Source organism: Octopus sinensis, linkage group LG9 (assembly GCF_006345805.1).
Source record: "Octopus sinensis linkage group LG9, ASM634580v1, whole genome shotgun sequence".
Lineage (NCBI taxonomy): Eukaryota > Metazoa > Mollusca > Cephalopoda > Octopoda > Octopodidae > Octopus > Octopus sinensis.
The window spans coordinates 14414027-14430357 of NC_043005.1; the positions used below are offsets into that span (position 1 = coordinate 14414027).

Here is a 16331-nt window from a genome sequence, read left to right on the forward strand (position 1 = left end):
CCATTTGAAATGTGTTTAACCAGAAACCCATAATGAAGTTGACACTTCTAAAAATATTTCCATATGATTTAAGTCTTAATTTACTTCTTATATCAAGTAAACCTTCTCATGAAAGGCAGAACTAATCAAATTGTTAGGTTATAGCATTGTCAGCAAAAGTTCTGTCCAGTTAATTTCCTTTAAAGCTTGGTAGCCCAGATCATTGTGTGCATGTATGTGTGTGTATATGTGTGTGTGTGCGTGCGTGCGTGTTTGTACTTGCTTGCTTTTTTTAAAATATTGTTTAAATCTCTTCTTCACAGATCTTCATCGAACATTTCCAGAGAATATTTATTTCAGTGACACAAATGATACAGAGAGTAGCTTACAAGTCCCTCTGTACAACGTTCTCAAAGCCTTAGCAATAAAGAATAATAAAATAGCATACTGCCAGGTAAAAATTTTTCTTTTCAAATCTTTAATACTGATACCAAGAAAAAAAAAATCATTAAAATTTTACACCTTTTTTCCATACCTGCATAGATTGGACAGATCTACTGTTTCACTACCTGCTGCAGTACAGTATCTTGGCATTTCTTTTATGAGGTTCTGTACCTTGGAGTCAGCCTTCACCACTTCTTCCCATGTAGTTTTCGGTTTCTATTTTGATGGGTTCCTTCTACTTTGCTTTCTAGAAATTCTGTCCCCAACTGTCAAACTCCATGTTCCATCACATGTCTGTCCCCGTGCAGTCTCCTCTCTTGCATTCTACATGTGGTTCTTTTTTGTACCTAGATTTTCTCTCAACACATCTGTCATCCATCGTCTACATAAACTAACATCATACAGCCAGTAGAGCATGTTTGCCTTTTTCCTATCCAGCCATGACACAACCTTCACATTCAGAGCCCATGTTTTTCAACCAAGCAAATCAATAAATATTAGAATAATCTGAAATATCTGAAGAAATCAAAAGTAAAGAAAGCCCCTGTGATCCACTGGAGATTTGTGGTTGCTTCACATACAATGTAATGGAAACATATATTAGAGGGTAAAGACCCCCTTCAATCATGAATGACTGTGGGATTGCACCTAGAAAGTTCCCCTCCAAGGCACAAGTCCGGGCAAGGTAGTTTATGGAAGACCAGCAGTGGCCCATGCATACAAGCCTCTCCTCTCCACACCATTGACCAGTGACATTGTAACTCATCTCTACAGCTGAGTGAACTGGAGCAACATGAAGTAAAGTGTTTTGCTTAAGAACACAACACACAGCCTGGTCCAGGAATTGAACTCACTACCTCATGATAGTGAGCTCAATAATAAAGCTTGCTTACAAACCATATGGTTCCAGGTTCAGTCCCACTGCATGGCATCTTGGGCAAGTGTCTTCTACTATAGCCTTGGGCCAACTAAAGCCTTGTGAGTGGATTTGGTAGACGGAAACTGAAAGAAGCCTGTCATATATATGTATATCTATGTGTGTGTCTATGTGTTTGTGTGTCTGTGTTTGTTCCCCCAACATCGCTTGACAACCGATGCTGGAGTGTTTACACCCCTGTAAGTTAGCGGTTTGGCAAAAGAGATCGATAGAATAAGTACTAGGCTTACAAAGAATAAGTCCTGGGGTTGATTTGCTTGACTAAAGGCAGTGCTCCAGCATGGCCACTGTCAAAATTACTGAAACAATTAAAAGAGTAAAAGAGTATTTGTTTTGTGAATTTTTTAATGATATCAAATAAACTGAACAAACCACATTTGGTTAAATAGTATCCAACTTTTCTGGAGTTAATTAATTAATCATATTTTTCTTTGTCACAGTACATCAGAATTCGATAAGGACGGTCATTTTATAATCCACCTGCTGTTTGTGCAAATTTTTGTTTTTAACTTTTAGAGTTATACATTTATAAATGACCTGCTGCAATAATTATTTATACCTACTGTTGTTGATGTTGTTTTTCTTTAGCCCCAGTTTGGTCAAAGATGTTCAAGTTGTGATAATTTCATTTTTGTTTAAGATAATCAGATGACCTCATCGGTTTGTGCTTGCTGTTGTTATTGCTTGCTGGGCATCTTAAAATAAATCACAAGTAACTGACCAATCAAAACATTTGATCAGTTTTTTTTTCAGCTGTTGCTTTCCTGTTTCTTTCTTTTCTTTTTTTTTTCCATAAAGGTACATGGCCTAGTAGTTATGTCATTGGACTCGTGAGCATAAGGTCTAGGGTTCAATTTTCACACTGGTATTGGTTAGTATATATATCACTGTAGCTTAGTTTTTTTTTACGTGTCACCTGCACACTTATGCCGGAGTGCAGGTGACGTGTTAAAAAAATTAAAAAACCACGATTTTTTTGTGGCTGTTGCCAGTACCGCTTGACTGGCCCTCGTGCTGGTGGCACGTAAAAGCATCCACTACACTCTTGGAGTGGTTGGCGTTAGGAAGGGCATCGAGCTGTAGAAACTCTGCCAGATCAAGATTGGAGCCTGGTGCAGCCATCTGGTTTGCCAGTCCTCAGTCAAATCGTCCAACCCATGCTAGCATGGAAAGCGGACATTAAACGATGATGATGATGATGATGATGATACCAAAGTAAGTACCAGACTTGGGTACTGTAGTTGATTTGACTAACTAAAACCTCCAAGTTGATGCTCCATTAGAGTCACAGTCTATTGATTGAAACAAGTAAGGGAGTAAAAGCAATCCTGCTGTGACCATTCCATCTATTTTTCAGACAGTTTATTTAGTACTTTTTTATCAACCATCGTACAAACAATAACTCTGAGCACCTTTTTAAACTCCACCCATCTAACACCCGTGGACATATTTACAAAGTCAGAAAGCAGCACAGCTCCCATGACTTCAGGAAACATTTTTTCACGCTGAGAGTTGCTGAAGCATGGAACAAACTGCCGGCATCAGTTGTTAGTTGTCGGAGCACTGCATCCTTCAAAACTTCCATGCTTCCTGAGATTTGCCAACACTACACCTGATTTTCTCCCCTCCATACACACACAAGCATGTATCTGACTCATACACTGTTCGCTTTCCAGACATTTGTACATTACTGCATATACTTTATATGCACTTTTTGACAAGTTGTGGTGCACCGGAGCACTGTATACAATAATTTCATTATTATTATTTGTTTAAAGACATTTGAATGAAAATTTCAAGGTTTATATTTTTAACTCACAAATGACCCTCATTATTCCATTCTTTTCTTAAATTTTACTTTATATTTATCCAATTCTCATCAAACAGTTTTATGAAGTGACCTAAATTGTTGAAACCCTTTACATTAGAAACAGCTTAGATTTAGCATTTTATCTCATCTTCAGCAGGAACCAGAATGGTTAAGTAAGCCTAGTTTCTGTACTGCTTTACCCCCTCCCCATATCTCCCTTTCCCCCTCTTCTCTCTCCCTCTTGAAATGGAATGTAAATTCATCTGTTGACTGTATTCTATAATCTATTCCAACCCAGTTTATAAAGCAACCTGGAAAATAAATTGAAATATTTAAACAAATCTATTTAATTTATTTTCTTAAATATTTGTGGCTGTTGCCAGCCTCGCCTGGCCCCCGTGCCGGTGGCACCTAAAAAGCACCTGCTAATTGTGGCCGTTGCCAGCCTCGCCTGGCCCCCGTGCCGGTGGCACGTAAAAAGCACCATCCGTCCGTGGCCGTTTGCCAGCTCCGTCTGGCACCTGTGCGGGTGGCACGTAAAAAGCACCCACTACACTCACGGAGTGGTTGGCATTAGGAAGGGCATCCAGCCGTAGAAACACTGCCAGATCAGACTGGGCCTGATGCAGCCTTCTGGCTTCACAGACCCCAGTTGAACCATCCAATCCATGCTAGCATGGAAAACGGACACTAAATGATGATGATGATGATAATGATGATTCTCAGATAAACTACTTCATTTCTAATGGCAAAAACCGATTCTATTTTATCTTCTCTGTTTCTTTGATATAAATATAATGGAATGTCTATCCAATCACCAACCTACTTGGCGTTAGGAAGGGCATCCAGCTGTAGAAACATTGCCAGATAAGACTGGAGCCTAGTGCAGCCTTCTGGCTTCCCAGATCCCCGGTCGAACCGTCCAACCCATGCTAGCATGGAGAACGGACGTTAAACGATGATGATGATGATGATGTCCCAAACTATCTACTTTACCATATTATTAATATTTATAGAGCTAGAGTATGATCCACTGAGTTATCCCCCGTGCATTATTGATATATGAGAGCATAGATAGCCAAATTGATACAGAATCAGCCAATGAGTCAAGAGGTTGGCAATTCGTGCCTTGGGATCAACAAAGCTTGTGTCCAGTTTCTAGACCAAATTAACTTTTCTTCATTGTTTAACCCTTTTGTTACCAACCCGGATGAAACTGGCTCTGGCTCTGAGTACAAATGTCCTGTTTTCATAAATTTTGAATTAAAATCTACCAAACCGTACTCACAATTTATGTTACTAACACTAGCTGAATGATAACTAAGTTATTTTACTAAATTCTTTGTTATATTTAAAATTGATTGAAAGAAACACAGAGCATTTCAAAATAAATACAGTAACAAAAGGGTTAAAGAGGACCAGTATCCATGAGTTTTCTCATGTACAAGCTTAAATATAAATTGATGTTAAGAGAGAGAATATAAGGGATTGCTGTTCTGAGAGAAAGGTGACTGGGAAATATTCAGGGTAGAGTTTGAGTGATAAGAGGAAGAGGGGTAGGTGTAATAGTTGGGTTTGAGTTAGGTGAGATATACAACTTGCTGCTTTATAGGAACAGGAACTGTTGTAGTTATATGTGAGAGAGAGAGAGAGAGAAGGTGGGGTATATGTAATAGTATGTCAGTAAGTGGAAGTTTGCCAGTCAGTTGGACAGGTCATTTTGGATGTAGTCCAGAATGTCCATGTTGTCTAATAGTTAAATTACTCCAGATGTATGATCAATATTCCAATGTAGGAATCGCAGTTATTATGATTCACCAATGTTAGCCATGCTAGCACTGTAGTTCACTGGTTTTCTGTGGCAAAGATTACCTGGTTACTATCCAGTCCCAGCAATAACACACCTTTTCTTCATTTTATCCCAATCTCAGCAATATTCTCAGATTTACCCCTCTCCCTCCATCAACAATACCACCAAGAGTTACCTCATTGCCATAAATACTCTAGAACTAACTTGGTCTTATAATATGGACATTCCTAAGGCGGCAAGCTGGCAGAAAGGTTAGCATGCTGAGCGAAATGCTTAGCGGTATTTCGTCTGCTGTTACGTTCTGAGTTCAAATTCCACCGAGGTCGACTTTTCCTTTCATCCTTTTGGGGTCAATAAATTAAGTACCAGTTACACACTGGGGTCGATGTAATCGATTTAATCCCTTTGTCTGACCTTGTTTGTCCACTCTATGTTTAGCCCCTTGTGGGCAATAAAGAAATAAGAAACGTTAGCATATTAGGCGAAATGCTTAGCAGTATTTCTGCCATTACATTCTGAGTTCAAATTCTGCTGAGGTCGACTTTGCCTTTCATCCTTTCAGGGTCGATGAATTAAGTACCAGTTGCATACTGGGGTCGATCTAATTGACTGGTCCCTTCCCCAAAGATTTTGGGCCTTATGCCTAGAGTAGAAAAAGAAAAAGAAACGTTAGCACGCTGGGTGAAATGCTTAGCGGCATTTTGTGTGTCTTTATGTTCTGAGTTCAAATTCTGCTGAGGTTGACTTTGCCTTTCATCCTTTTGGGGTCGATAAATTAAGTACCCTGTTGTGTACTTTAAGTCGATCTAATCAACTGGCCCCCTTCCTCAAAATTTCAGGCCTTATGCCTCGAGTACAAAAGAATATGGACATTCCTCCATCTTAATTACTATTTGACTGGATTACATGAAATGTTTGAATAAACTATAGTGTATTATTTGTATATAAACCTGTCATTTAACAAATTTATTTTGTTTTACTTTGCAAAATCTTAAAGTCATTTTCTTATTTCAAACAGGGTATGAATTTTGTAGCTGGTTTGTTGCTTATAACTGTGAAAAATCAAGAAAAAGTATTCTGGTTAATGGACACTTTAATGAATGAGATTTTACCAGGTTAGTTCACATTTCTGAGATTTTTTTAACAACATAAAATGGTAACAATGATCTTATTTTTCTGTCAGAAATAGAGGAATTCTAGATTAAATAAATGTTTAATAGTATTTTATCTCATTTCTGAAAGCTGCAGAGGCATAGCCATGTGTTTAAGCAGTTTTTTTCAAAACCATGTGGACCGCAGTTTGGTTACACTATATGACATTTTTTGGGCAAAGGTTTTCAATGTAGCCTTAGGTTGAGCAGTACCTTGTGAATGGAATTTGGTTGACAAAAACTGTGCAGAAACTGCTTGTGTGTGTGAGTAAACAGCTGCTTCTATTTGACGTATTGTGGATGGTTGCTGGGATATGATTTTGTGATACAAAACCACATTGACTAGATCACTTACACATGTTATCACAGATCAGTCCATGATAAGCATAACATGGTTCACAGTAGAGCGTATCATGTTATCCCAGATCAGTGATAAATGAATCAATGATAAACAAGGTTACATGTATAATTGAATAGTTGATTATATTGACATAATACTTGACTGGCATTAATTTCTGCGTCGCCTTACTGGTACTTGTGCTGGTGGCACGTGAAAAAACATTCGAGCGAGGTCGTTGCAAGTTCCGCTGGACTGGCTCCTGTGCAGGTGGCACATAAAAAAAAACACCATTTGAGCATGACTGGCGCTCGTGCCGGTGGTACATAAAAGCACCCACTACACTCTCGGAGTGGTTGGTGTTAGGAAGGGCATCCAGCTGTAGAAACTCTGCCAGATCAGATTGGAGTCTGGTGCAGCCATCTAGTTCGCCAGACCTCAGTCAAATCATCCAACCCATGCTAGCATGGAACGCTTTCGTTAAACGATGATGATGATGATAATCAAATTCTAAGTTTTTTAACATAAAAATTGATGGAATATAGTTGTTCTGTTCTGTTTTAGTTTTTTGAAAATATTTCCTTTGTCTTCTGTTGCAGATTTTTACAATCCTGACATGAAAGCACTCAAAGCCGAGCAGGAGTTGTTGGGGCAAATTGTGAGGTTCGTCTGTTTAACCTTTTACCATTGTTAATTACTTTAAACATGTCACACAAGCCAATGAGGGAGCGTCTGTATGGTTGCTTGGTAAGCTAGAAATAGTAGCCAAATCTCCTTCAGGTAACAGCGTATTGGTTTAAAACTGGAAGGACATATTGAATAAGGTAGTCCAGATATATTATGTTTCAAAATAAAAGACAGGATGGTCGTGGATGATATACATTCAATCATAGAACTGCTTAAGTGGGGCTGAACAATAACCCTTGATAATAATGAAATTACAGAAGTAGAATTTGAATTTAGAATGCAGAGAACTTGAACTAACATTACCAGGCCTACTAGACAACACTTAAGCAATTCTACTAGTTCACTGTGTGTGTGTGTGTGTGTGTGTGTGTGTGCGTGTGTCATTGACTTGTGACTCGTCTGCATTTAGAAAACTGATAGTATGCAAGCTCAATAGAAAAAACGATTCTGTAGCACGCTTTCGTGCATAGCTGTATCAAGGGAAATAACTCGTTCAGAAAAATAGCTTTTCTTTAGACAGCATGAAGAGTTAGTTAACGTAATTTATGCAGTGAAGATTAAAGAAAGTAAAAATAATGTGAATAGTTTATTTACATGAAGAATAAATTAATTCATTGAATAATGTTAGTTCAGTTTTGCTTTTGGGAAACAAAAAGTTACCTATCTGTGGTTCAACGTTGAAAAACTATGGGAATGTCTTGACCTTTCAACTTAGAAAATTATTGAAAACAGCAAATGAATGAAAGAATAAACTGAATTAAAAAAATACGGCAAGGAAAAATACTTCTCACTCAATTTCAGAATTTTGCTGAATGTTTTTATCGTATAACTAAATGGTGTAACGACTATATACGGGATTCTTTCAGTTTCCGTCTACCAAATCCACTCACAAGGCATTGGTAGGCCCAAGGCTATAGTAGAAGACACTTGCCCAAGGTTCCACGCAGTGGGACTGAACCCGGAACCATGTGGTTCGACGTCTGGCAGCTGACTTGGCAGACACCCATAAAATTATCAACCATCTTACAAACAATAACTCTGAGCACCTTTTCAAACTCCACCCATCTAACACCCGTGGACATATTTACAAAGTCAGAAAACAGCACAGCTCCCATGACTTCAGGAAACATTTTTTCACGCTAAGAGTTGCTGAAGCATGGAACAAACTGCCGGCATCAGTTGTTAGTTGTCAGAGCACTGCATCCTTCAAAACTTCCATGCTTCCTGAGATTCGCCAACACTACACCTGATTTTCTCCCCTCCATACATACACAAGCATGTATCTGACTCATGCATTGTTTGCTTTCCAGACATTTGTACATTACTGCATATACTTTATATGCACTGTCTGACAAGTTGTGGTGCACCTGAGCACTGTATACAATATTTTATTTATTATTATTATTATTATAATTAGTTTTACACCGTTGTAAGCGAAGTAACAGTCGTAGAACGTTGCTACTGTTATATAACTGGCACAATAGCTACGCAGTTGGTGTTACATCTACAGTCATAGTGTGGTATATAAGTGGTGTAACAGTTAAATGCGTTATGTGATGGATGTATAACTTGTCTACTATATTCCTAAGTATATTGTAGGCGTAGGAGTGGCTGTGTGGTAAGTAGCTTGCTTACCAACCACATGGTTCCGGGTTCAGTCCCACTGCGTGGCACCTTGGGCAAGTGTCTTTTACTATAGCCTCTGGCCGACCAAAGCCTTGTGAGTGGATTTGGTAGATGGAAACTGAAAGAAGCCCATCGTATATATGTATATATATACGTGTGTGTGTGTGTATGTTTGTGTGTCTGTGTTTGTCCCTCAACATCGCTTGAGAACCGATGCTGGTGTGTTTACGTCCCCGTAACTTAGCAGTTTGGCAAAAGAGAACGATAGAATAAGTACTAAGCTTATAAAGAATAAGTCTTGGGGTCGATTTGCTCGACTAAAGGCGGTGCTCCAGCATGGCCTCAGTCAAATGACTGAAACAAGTAAAAGAGTATCCTATTTTGTAATAGGGTAAGTATTCAAAACTTATTGCTTCACGTCCATATTTTTTGAATAGATAAATAAAAATGAAAGCAGAGACACACTATTTTTCTCATGAAGTCAGTCTAATGCAGGAGTTCTCAGCCATTTTTTAATCTATGGACCCCTTTGATTACTAATTATTCTGGTGGACCCCCACAGCCATTCAATGTTTAAAAATTAGTTTTATAGAAACTTCATTCAAAATTCCTGTTTTGCTTTTCACACATTAACTTGTGTAGGTTGAACTATGTAAAATGTTAGAGAAAGAAACCTATCTGTTTCTTGCAATATATACCAATATATACATCTAAAGCAAAATTTTTTCAAGGGCCCTTAAAATACTGTTGTGGATCCCCAGTTTACTATTTTGTTGCGTGGACTCCCAAAATCTTATATGGCCCCTGAGAGGCCATATGGACCCCAGTTGAGAACCACTGATCTAATGCATTCCTGATACTTATTCTATAAATGACTGGGGAATGAAATGTAAAGTTGATCCTGGTAGTATTTGAATGCATGAGATAGAAGTACCCAACACAATAACTAAATATGGTAAAGCATTTAAATCTAGTGCATTACTCCTTTTTGCAACCACTGTGTCTTTGGGATTTGAACTCAAAATGTAGAAGAATGAAAGCAAATATTGTAGGAGATTCTCGTTTGTCATTCCACGATTTCACTTCTCTACCAAATCAATCTCAGTATATTACTGGTATTTATTTAATTAATCCTAAGGAATACAAAATAAACTTTGTCCTGATATGATTTGAACTCTGAATGTAGAGATTATAAGTAATACTGTAAGGTATTTTAGTTCATGATTCTGGTTTTTTTCTCATTCCTTCACCCTGTAATAATAATAGCTCGCTTAATTTACCACAAGGGATATAAAAATACTTTTTCTAGCATTTAGCATTTTTTTCCTAATTTTTTTTTTTAATTCTGTGGCAATAATTTTTTTAACATAAAGATAAAACTAGAAATTTCAGTAGAAGTCAGATTCAGTTTCATTGACTTATGTATTTGTCTGGCAAATAAAGGATTCTTGATGTGCTCCCTCTACCTGCAAGAAATAGAAGACAAATCTTCACAGAATCACATCGTATTATTTAAAAAGAGAAAAGTCACTTTAGATAATGTGGACCTAGATACTCCGTTTGAAAAAGTGTGGTGATTACAGCTTGAACCTCATTGGTCTGTTTTATCAGAACTGAATTGGGACTGAGTAACACTAAACATAGTAGCTACAACTCGCCTCCATATGACTAAATAACAATATTGATTTGTGTCACTTTTCTTTTTCTTTTTCTTTTTTTTTTGTTCTAGTTGGAAATTACCAGAAGTTCACAGACATCTTGTATCATTGGGTGTTCCCTGGATGCTTATTGGAACTAAGTGGTTCATTTGTATGTATGCAGATGTTGCTCCAGTTGAGGTGAGAATATATTTTTAGGGGCTCCCCTCATCTTCCTATTTTTTCAATGTAAATATGCAAACATTGAAATATTAGATGTGTGACCAGTCAAGTTCATCAAATGTTATCTCATCACCTGACTCAGGTACTCCTGCTCCTTGACAAACATACTCAACTCTACATCCACGTCACCTTCCTGGCAAAACAGGATCTTTTAATTTTCTCCATATCATGCTTCTCTTAATTCAATTGAAACTATTATGCTGGCTCTGTGCCGGTGGCACATAAAAAGCACAATCCGAACGTGGCTGATGCCAGCGCCGCCTCAACTGGTTTCTGTGCCGGTGGCACATAAAAGGCACCATCTGAACGTGGTCAATGCCAGCGCCACCTCGACTAGCTTCTGTGCCGGTGGCACATAAAAAGCACCATCCGAACGTGGCCGATGCCAGCGCCGCCTTGGCTGGCTTCCGTGCTGGTGGCACGTTAAAAGCACCCACAATACTCGCGGAGTGGTTGGCATTAGGAAGGGCATCTAGCTGTAGAAACACTGCCAGATCAGACTGGATCCTGGTGCAGCCTTTTGGCTTCCGAGACCCCGGTCGAACCGTCCAACCCGTGCTAGCGCAGAAAACAGACGTTAAACGATGATGATGATGATGATGCTATGTCACTAGAGATTGCCTTTTTGATTCACTTGAGTTACCTTTCTGCAAACAACAATAACTTGAGTTAATTTTTCTGTGGGTTTTCTTACTACTACAGTTGGGGTCTCATAGATTTTTTTTTTTCACACCAAAATTTCAAAAAGTATTTAATGTGCGACTTATTCACCACCTCAGTTGAGCACATTAAGTCTATATAACTTTAAATAGGTACAATAAATAATAATAATGAAATTATCGTATACAGTGCTCAGGTGCACTACAACTTGTCAAAAGTGCGTATAAAGCATATGCAGTAATGTACAAATGTCTGGAAAGTGAACAGTGTATGAGTCAGATACATGCTTGCGTGTGTATGGAGGGGAGAAAATCAGGTGTAGTGTTGGCGAATCTCAGGAAGCATGGAAGTTTTGAAGGATGCAGTGCTCCGACAACTAACAGTTTGTTCCATACTTCAGCAACTCTTAGCGTGAAAAAATGTTTCCGAAAGTCATGGGAGCTGTGCTGTTTTCTGACTTTGTAAACATGTTCACAGGTGTTAGACAGGTGGAGTTTGAAAAGTCAGTGATGAAGTGCAGTTCAGTGTTAGTTGTATAATTGACAACTGCTTTATTGGCTTGTAGTAATGAATGGAAATCTTCCTATGGGCTTAGAAAAAACAGTATCATTTTTTTAATTATGAGGAACAGTTGATTAAATTAGTCTCTGTAATTGACTGATACTTATTTAATGTCTCCAGAAGGATGAAAAGCAAAGTTGACATAGGTTGGGTTCAGTTTCAGTAAGTAAATACCACAAGGTATTCTGTCAATCTACCATTCTAAAAATGGCAATATTGTGCCATTCTCATGCATCCTCTCTTGAGATATTCTATGGGAGTTGGCTCTTTATTGATATTCCCAACATCACATTAGATTTCTGGATACCAGCGGTATAGTAATCTTGGGACAAATATAATAAGGTAATATGAGCCAGCAGGAGGTACTTCTACTCAACCATTTGACTGTGTAGAGCAGCATTTCTCAACCGGGGATCCCCAGAACCCTAGGGTTCCGCAAAAGGTTCCTTGGGATTCTGCGAGAAAGAGTGAGTTAAGCTAATGCTAATTTCATGATCATGATATGACTATACATGCACAATGTATTATTGGTTATTGTAATATTATAATATAGACATTATCCTATCTAACCTATTATGTTATCAAAAAATATAACAAATATATATAGATTTAGTCTAAGGTGTACCTGCTGAAGAAGGCTTCACCTAGCAAATTATTTTATTTGCTAAAAAAAGTCTGAAACCATTGGTCTAGGAGTTAGATGGTAAATGTTTTTATTTTTCATTCCCTTCAATTTTTATCTCTAATAGCAGTTTGGAATTTAACTGTCCTCTCTAGTGTGTAGGTAGTCCTCTTATGTGTTTAAATGTACACTGTATATCTATCTATCTATCTGTCTGTCTATATATTTATTTATTTATTTATTTATTTATTTACCACATGAATTACAATGAAAAAGATGTGAGTAAGATATGGTATATAATTTCTTTTGTGCAGGGGTTCCTTGAGACATGTAATTTATTTTAAGGGTTGTGTAAGGCTAAAAAGTCGAGAAACACTGATGTAGAGGTACATCAGTTTTTACTTAGAGTTACTGCCTTCTTAGATAGTTTGCTTGTGGTTCAACTTGTTCAGCCTGTATCTCCTTCATTTGTTTGTTTGTTTCTTTTTTTTTAAAATTTTATCTAGTTTCAGCTCACGAGCTGTGGCCATGCTGGGGCACCGCCATTCGATGGAACTTTTTCAGAATTGTGAACTTTATTATTATCCTTCGATTATTTTGTTGGGTGTTATCCTCTCACTCTCGCATTTATTCACTCCTTTCTTTACCATCCTTGTTTTTTTTTGCAGACTGTTTTACGTATTTGGGATTCCTTATTTTATGAAGGTTCCAAGATCCTGCTGCGAGTTGCTTTCACTTTGATCTCAATGAACAGCGATAAAATTCTGGCCTGTAAAGATTTTCCTGAAGCTGTTCACATAATTCAGAGTTCGGTAAAACACCCTTTGGTGAAACATTGTCATAGTTTCATGGAGGTAAGCATCTTCTCCCTCACTTTCACCCTTACACCCTTACACTTGCCATTGTCATGCTTATTGATGTCATTGTCATCATCACCATGCCGATATGAGATGGATGAGCTCACAATGTGATTTACAACCTCTTCCACGTTACATGTCCAACGTCTTCTGTGATGTCCAGTGTTATCAGCCTTGCCCTGACTGCAGTTGGTATTCATTAGTGATAAGGCGGCGAGCTGGCAGAGTCGTTAGCACGCCGGGCGAAATGCTTAGCCGTATTTCGTCTGCTATTACGTTCTGAGTTCAAATTCCGCCGAGGTCGACTTTGCCTTTCATTCTTTTAGGGTCGATTAAATAAGTACCAGTTACGCACTGGGGTCGATATAATCGACTTATTCCGTTTGTCTGTCCTTGTTTGTCCTCTCTGTGTTTAGCCCCTTGTGGGTGGGCAGTAAAGAAATAGGTATTCATTAGTGACGTCATCCAGAAATGGTTGAGTGTGTCTTAGTAGCATTATAGAAGATAATTTTAAACATTTTAGAAGATATAAAAATAAATGGATTATGAAGGCCTGAGAACATTATGTTTCAAAAAAAAAACAAAAAAAAATGGTGATTGTCACAGCTGGAATGTCTGTGATCAAAGATCTTTGACTAAACAACAACACCCACACCCACATACACACTCATACGTGCATGTACATACACACTCATATGTTTGGCTAGTTCTGTTTGGTGTATTACAATTTTATTTTTTTGCCCCAATTAGGACGCTGAGAGTTGCTGAAGCATGAAACAAACTGTCGGCATCAGTTGTTAGTTGTCGGAGCACTGCATCCTTCAAAACTTCCATGCTTTCTGAGATTCGCCAACACTACACCTGATTTCCTCCCCTCCATACACACACAAGCATGTATCTGACTCATACATTGTTCGCTTTCCAGACATTTTTACATTACTGCATATACTTTATATGCACTTTCTGACAAGTTGTGGTGCACCTGAGCACTGTATACAATAATTTCATTATTATTATTATTATTATTATTATTATTATAATTGTAAAAATATTTTTTTTCATCTTTACTTATGTTTTTTTTTTTTTTCTTTTCTTCATTTCCAGTTAATTTTCAAAGAAACAGGATCATTTCCTCGCAGTGAAATTACAAAGATGAGAAAAAGTTGTATTGAGAAAATAACATAGCACAAAATCACAAATTCCATCTGGTCTACAATGGTTTTTAAAAAAATATTTATCTGGTTCAGAGATCCTTGAAAAATATCGAGAGAATGCTAAGAGAGTATTCTCGACTCTTTATTTGTCACTCTTCCTAAATTTACTCTTTCCACAGAGTCCTTTTTCTCTAAACCAGTTTTGTTTTCTATTGGCAAAATTTGAAAAAAAAAAAACATTTAACACCTTCCTTGAAAAAAAAAAACTAAAAAACATAGAATGTATTATTTATTTTATTGTATTCCATCTTTATTTTTGTTATTCACCTCTTACCCAAAACAGTCTTTCCTTTTGATAATAAACCCAACCACAACCAGTGTCTTTATTTCTCACAAAAGAAAAGTTTGAGAGAGAGAGAGAAAGAGAGAGAGGGGGGGTGTTAGTGTTGTGTATGTGAGGGAGATTGTTTCTATAAAATATTTTGGTTTATTTAAACCTAAAATTTAAAGGGAACAAAACCAGAAATTTTCCTTCTTAATTTTTTTCTTGATAGTTGCACAATTCAAAAGAAATATTTTTCCTTTTAATTATCTTGAGCAAGTTAATTAGTTGCTCTTAATACATATTGTCTTGGGGCTCATTTTACTTTGCAAAACTGTGAATATCTCTCACATTGAGGTATTCCTCACCGATGCCAGCAACAGGAGCATTCTATGTGAGAATGCAAACGATAGAAGCACTCACTGAAGAAGACTCTACACAATCACTTCTTCTGCTAGAAATAGCAGCCAAATATTTTTCAAACACATCTTTTAAAAAAAAAGTGGACACACTGAATACAGGTACAACATTGATTTTCCAGAACCTTTGGTTCCAAAACCTTTCCAGATGACTGCTTTTTCCAAAGCAGGGGTGGTCACCTCTAAATTAAAAAAAGAATATTAAATTTACTTAAATGATTAAATGAGATACTGCTACCTGTACGTTAGTATAAATGATACAAGTTTGTTAATACTGTGCTTGACAAGGTACTGTGAAACAGGAGCAATCAGTATACTAGTCTGGTGGCTGCAGGAATTTGAAGTTCCTGCTCAGAAATATGTGCGGGTTATGAGAGTTTCCGAATCATTGGTGTCCTGAAAGTCAGTGTTGTACCTCGAAACACTATTTTTGAAAACAAGACAAGACAGGGTATAGATGGAAAGCCTTTGAATATAGGTTTCTTCAGTCAAGGATGATATGGGGTTCTATAATTAAGGAATGTTTTATCAACTTACTATGGTGAGTTTGAAGCTTTCCTGCAGGTCTGGACCTTGACAGAAGTGCTTGTAATACAGCTTGGTTCAGCTAATTTGAGATAAAAAAAAAACCGCACCTATTACTGAGTAACAGATTTTGATATAATGATTACAAGAAGTCATTGATTAAAGGTGTTCCTGAATTTGAAATGAAATATTATAGCATGATGAATAATCAAATTTTTTCCCAAAAGTAAAAAGAATATTTGCCATTTATAAATTTATTGACATTTTCCTCTCAACTCTGTTATTTATTCGTCTATAAACTTTTTCTTTTCAAAACACTTCTTTTTGTATTCACTGTTTGTCAGCTTTTATCAGTTATTTATGAAAATGTTTACATACATGTATACATGTTTATGTGTGTGTGTGTGTTTGTGTGTGTGTGTCTTTGTGTGTCTACATGTGTACACGTAAAGCTTGCTTCCCAACCACATGGTTCCTGGTTCAGTCCCACTGTGTGGCACCTTGGGCAAGTGTTGTCTACTATAGCCTCAGGCTGAACAAGGCCTTGTGA

The 16331-nt window shown here is 37.4% G+C and overlaps 1 protein-coding gene across 3 annotated transcripts in view; it reads left to right on the plus strand.

The window, feature by feature from the left end:
* Positions 1 to 15885, plus strand: part of LOC115215714 (growth hormone-regulated TBC protein 1-A-like) — an 87377-nt gene extending 71492 nt beyond the window's left edge. For 2 of the 3 annotated variants that reach the window (XM_029785007.2, XM_036505789.1), the window contains exons 5-10: positions 303 to 433; positions 5999 to 6095; positions 7068 to 7131; positions 10511 to 10619; positions 13173 to 13358; positions 14466 to 15452. In XM_029785007.2, coding sequence (XP_029640867.1) covers positions 303 to 433; positions 5999 to 6095; positions 7068 to 7131; positions 10511 to 10619; positions 13173 to 13358; positions 14466 to 14546 — 668 coding nt within the window. In that variant the 3' untranslated portion in view covers positions 14547 to 15452. Of the gene's footprint in view, positions 1 to 302; positions 434 to 5998; positions 6096 to 7067; positions 7132 to 10510; positions 10620 to 13172; positions 13359 to 14465 lie in introns of all 3 variants that reach the window. The other variant, XM_036505790.1, reaches the window with a different exon arrangement.
* Positions 15886 to 16331: the final 446 nt, after the last annotated feature.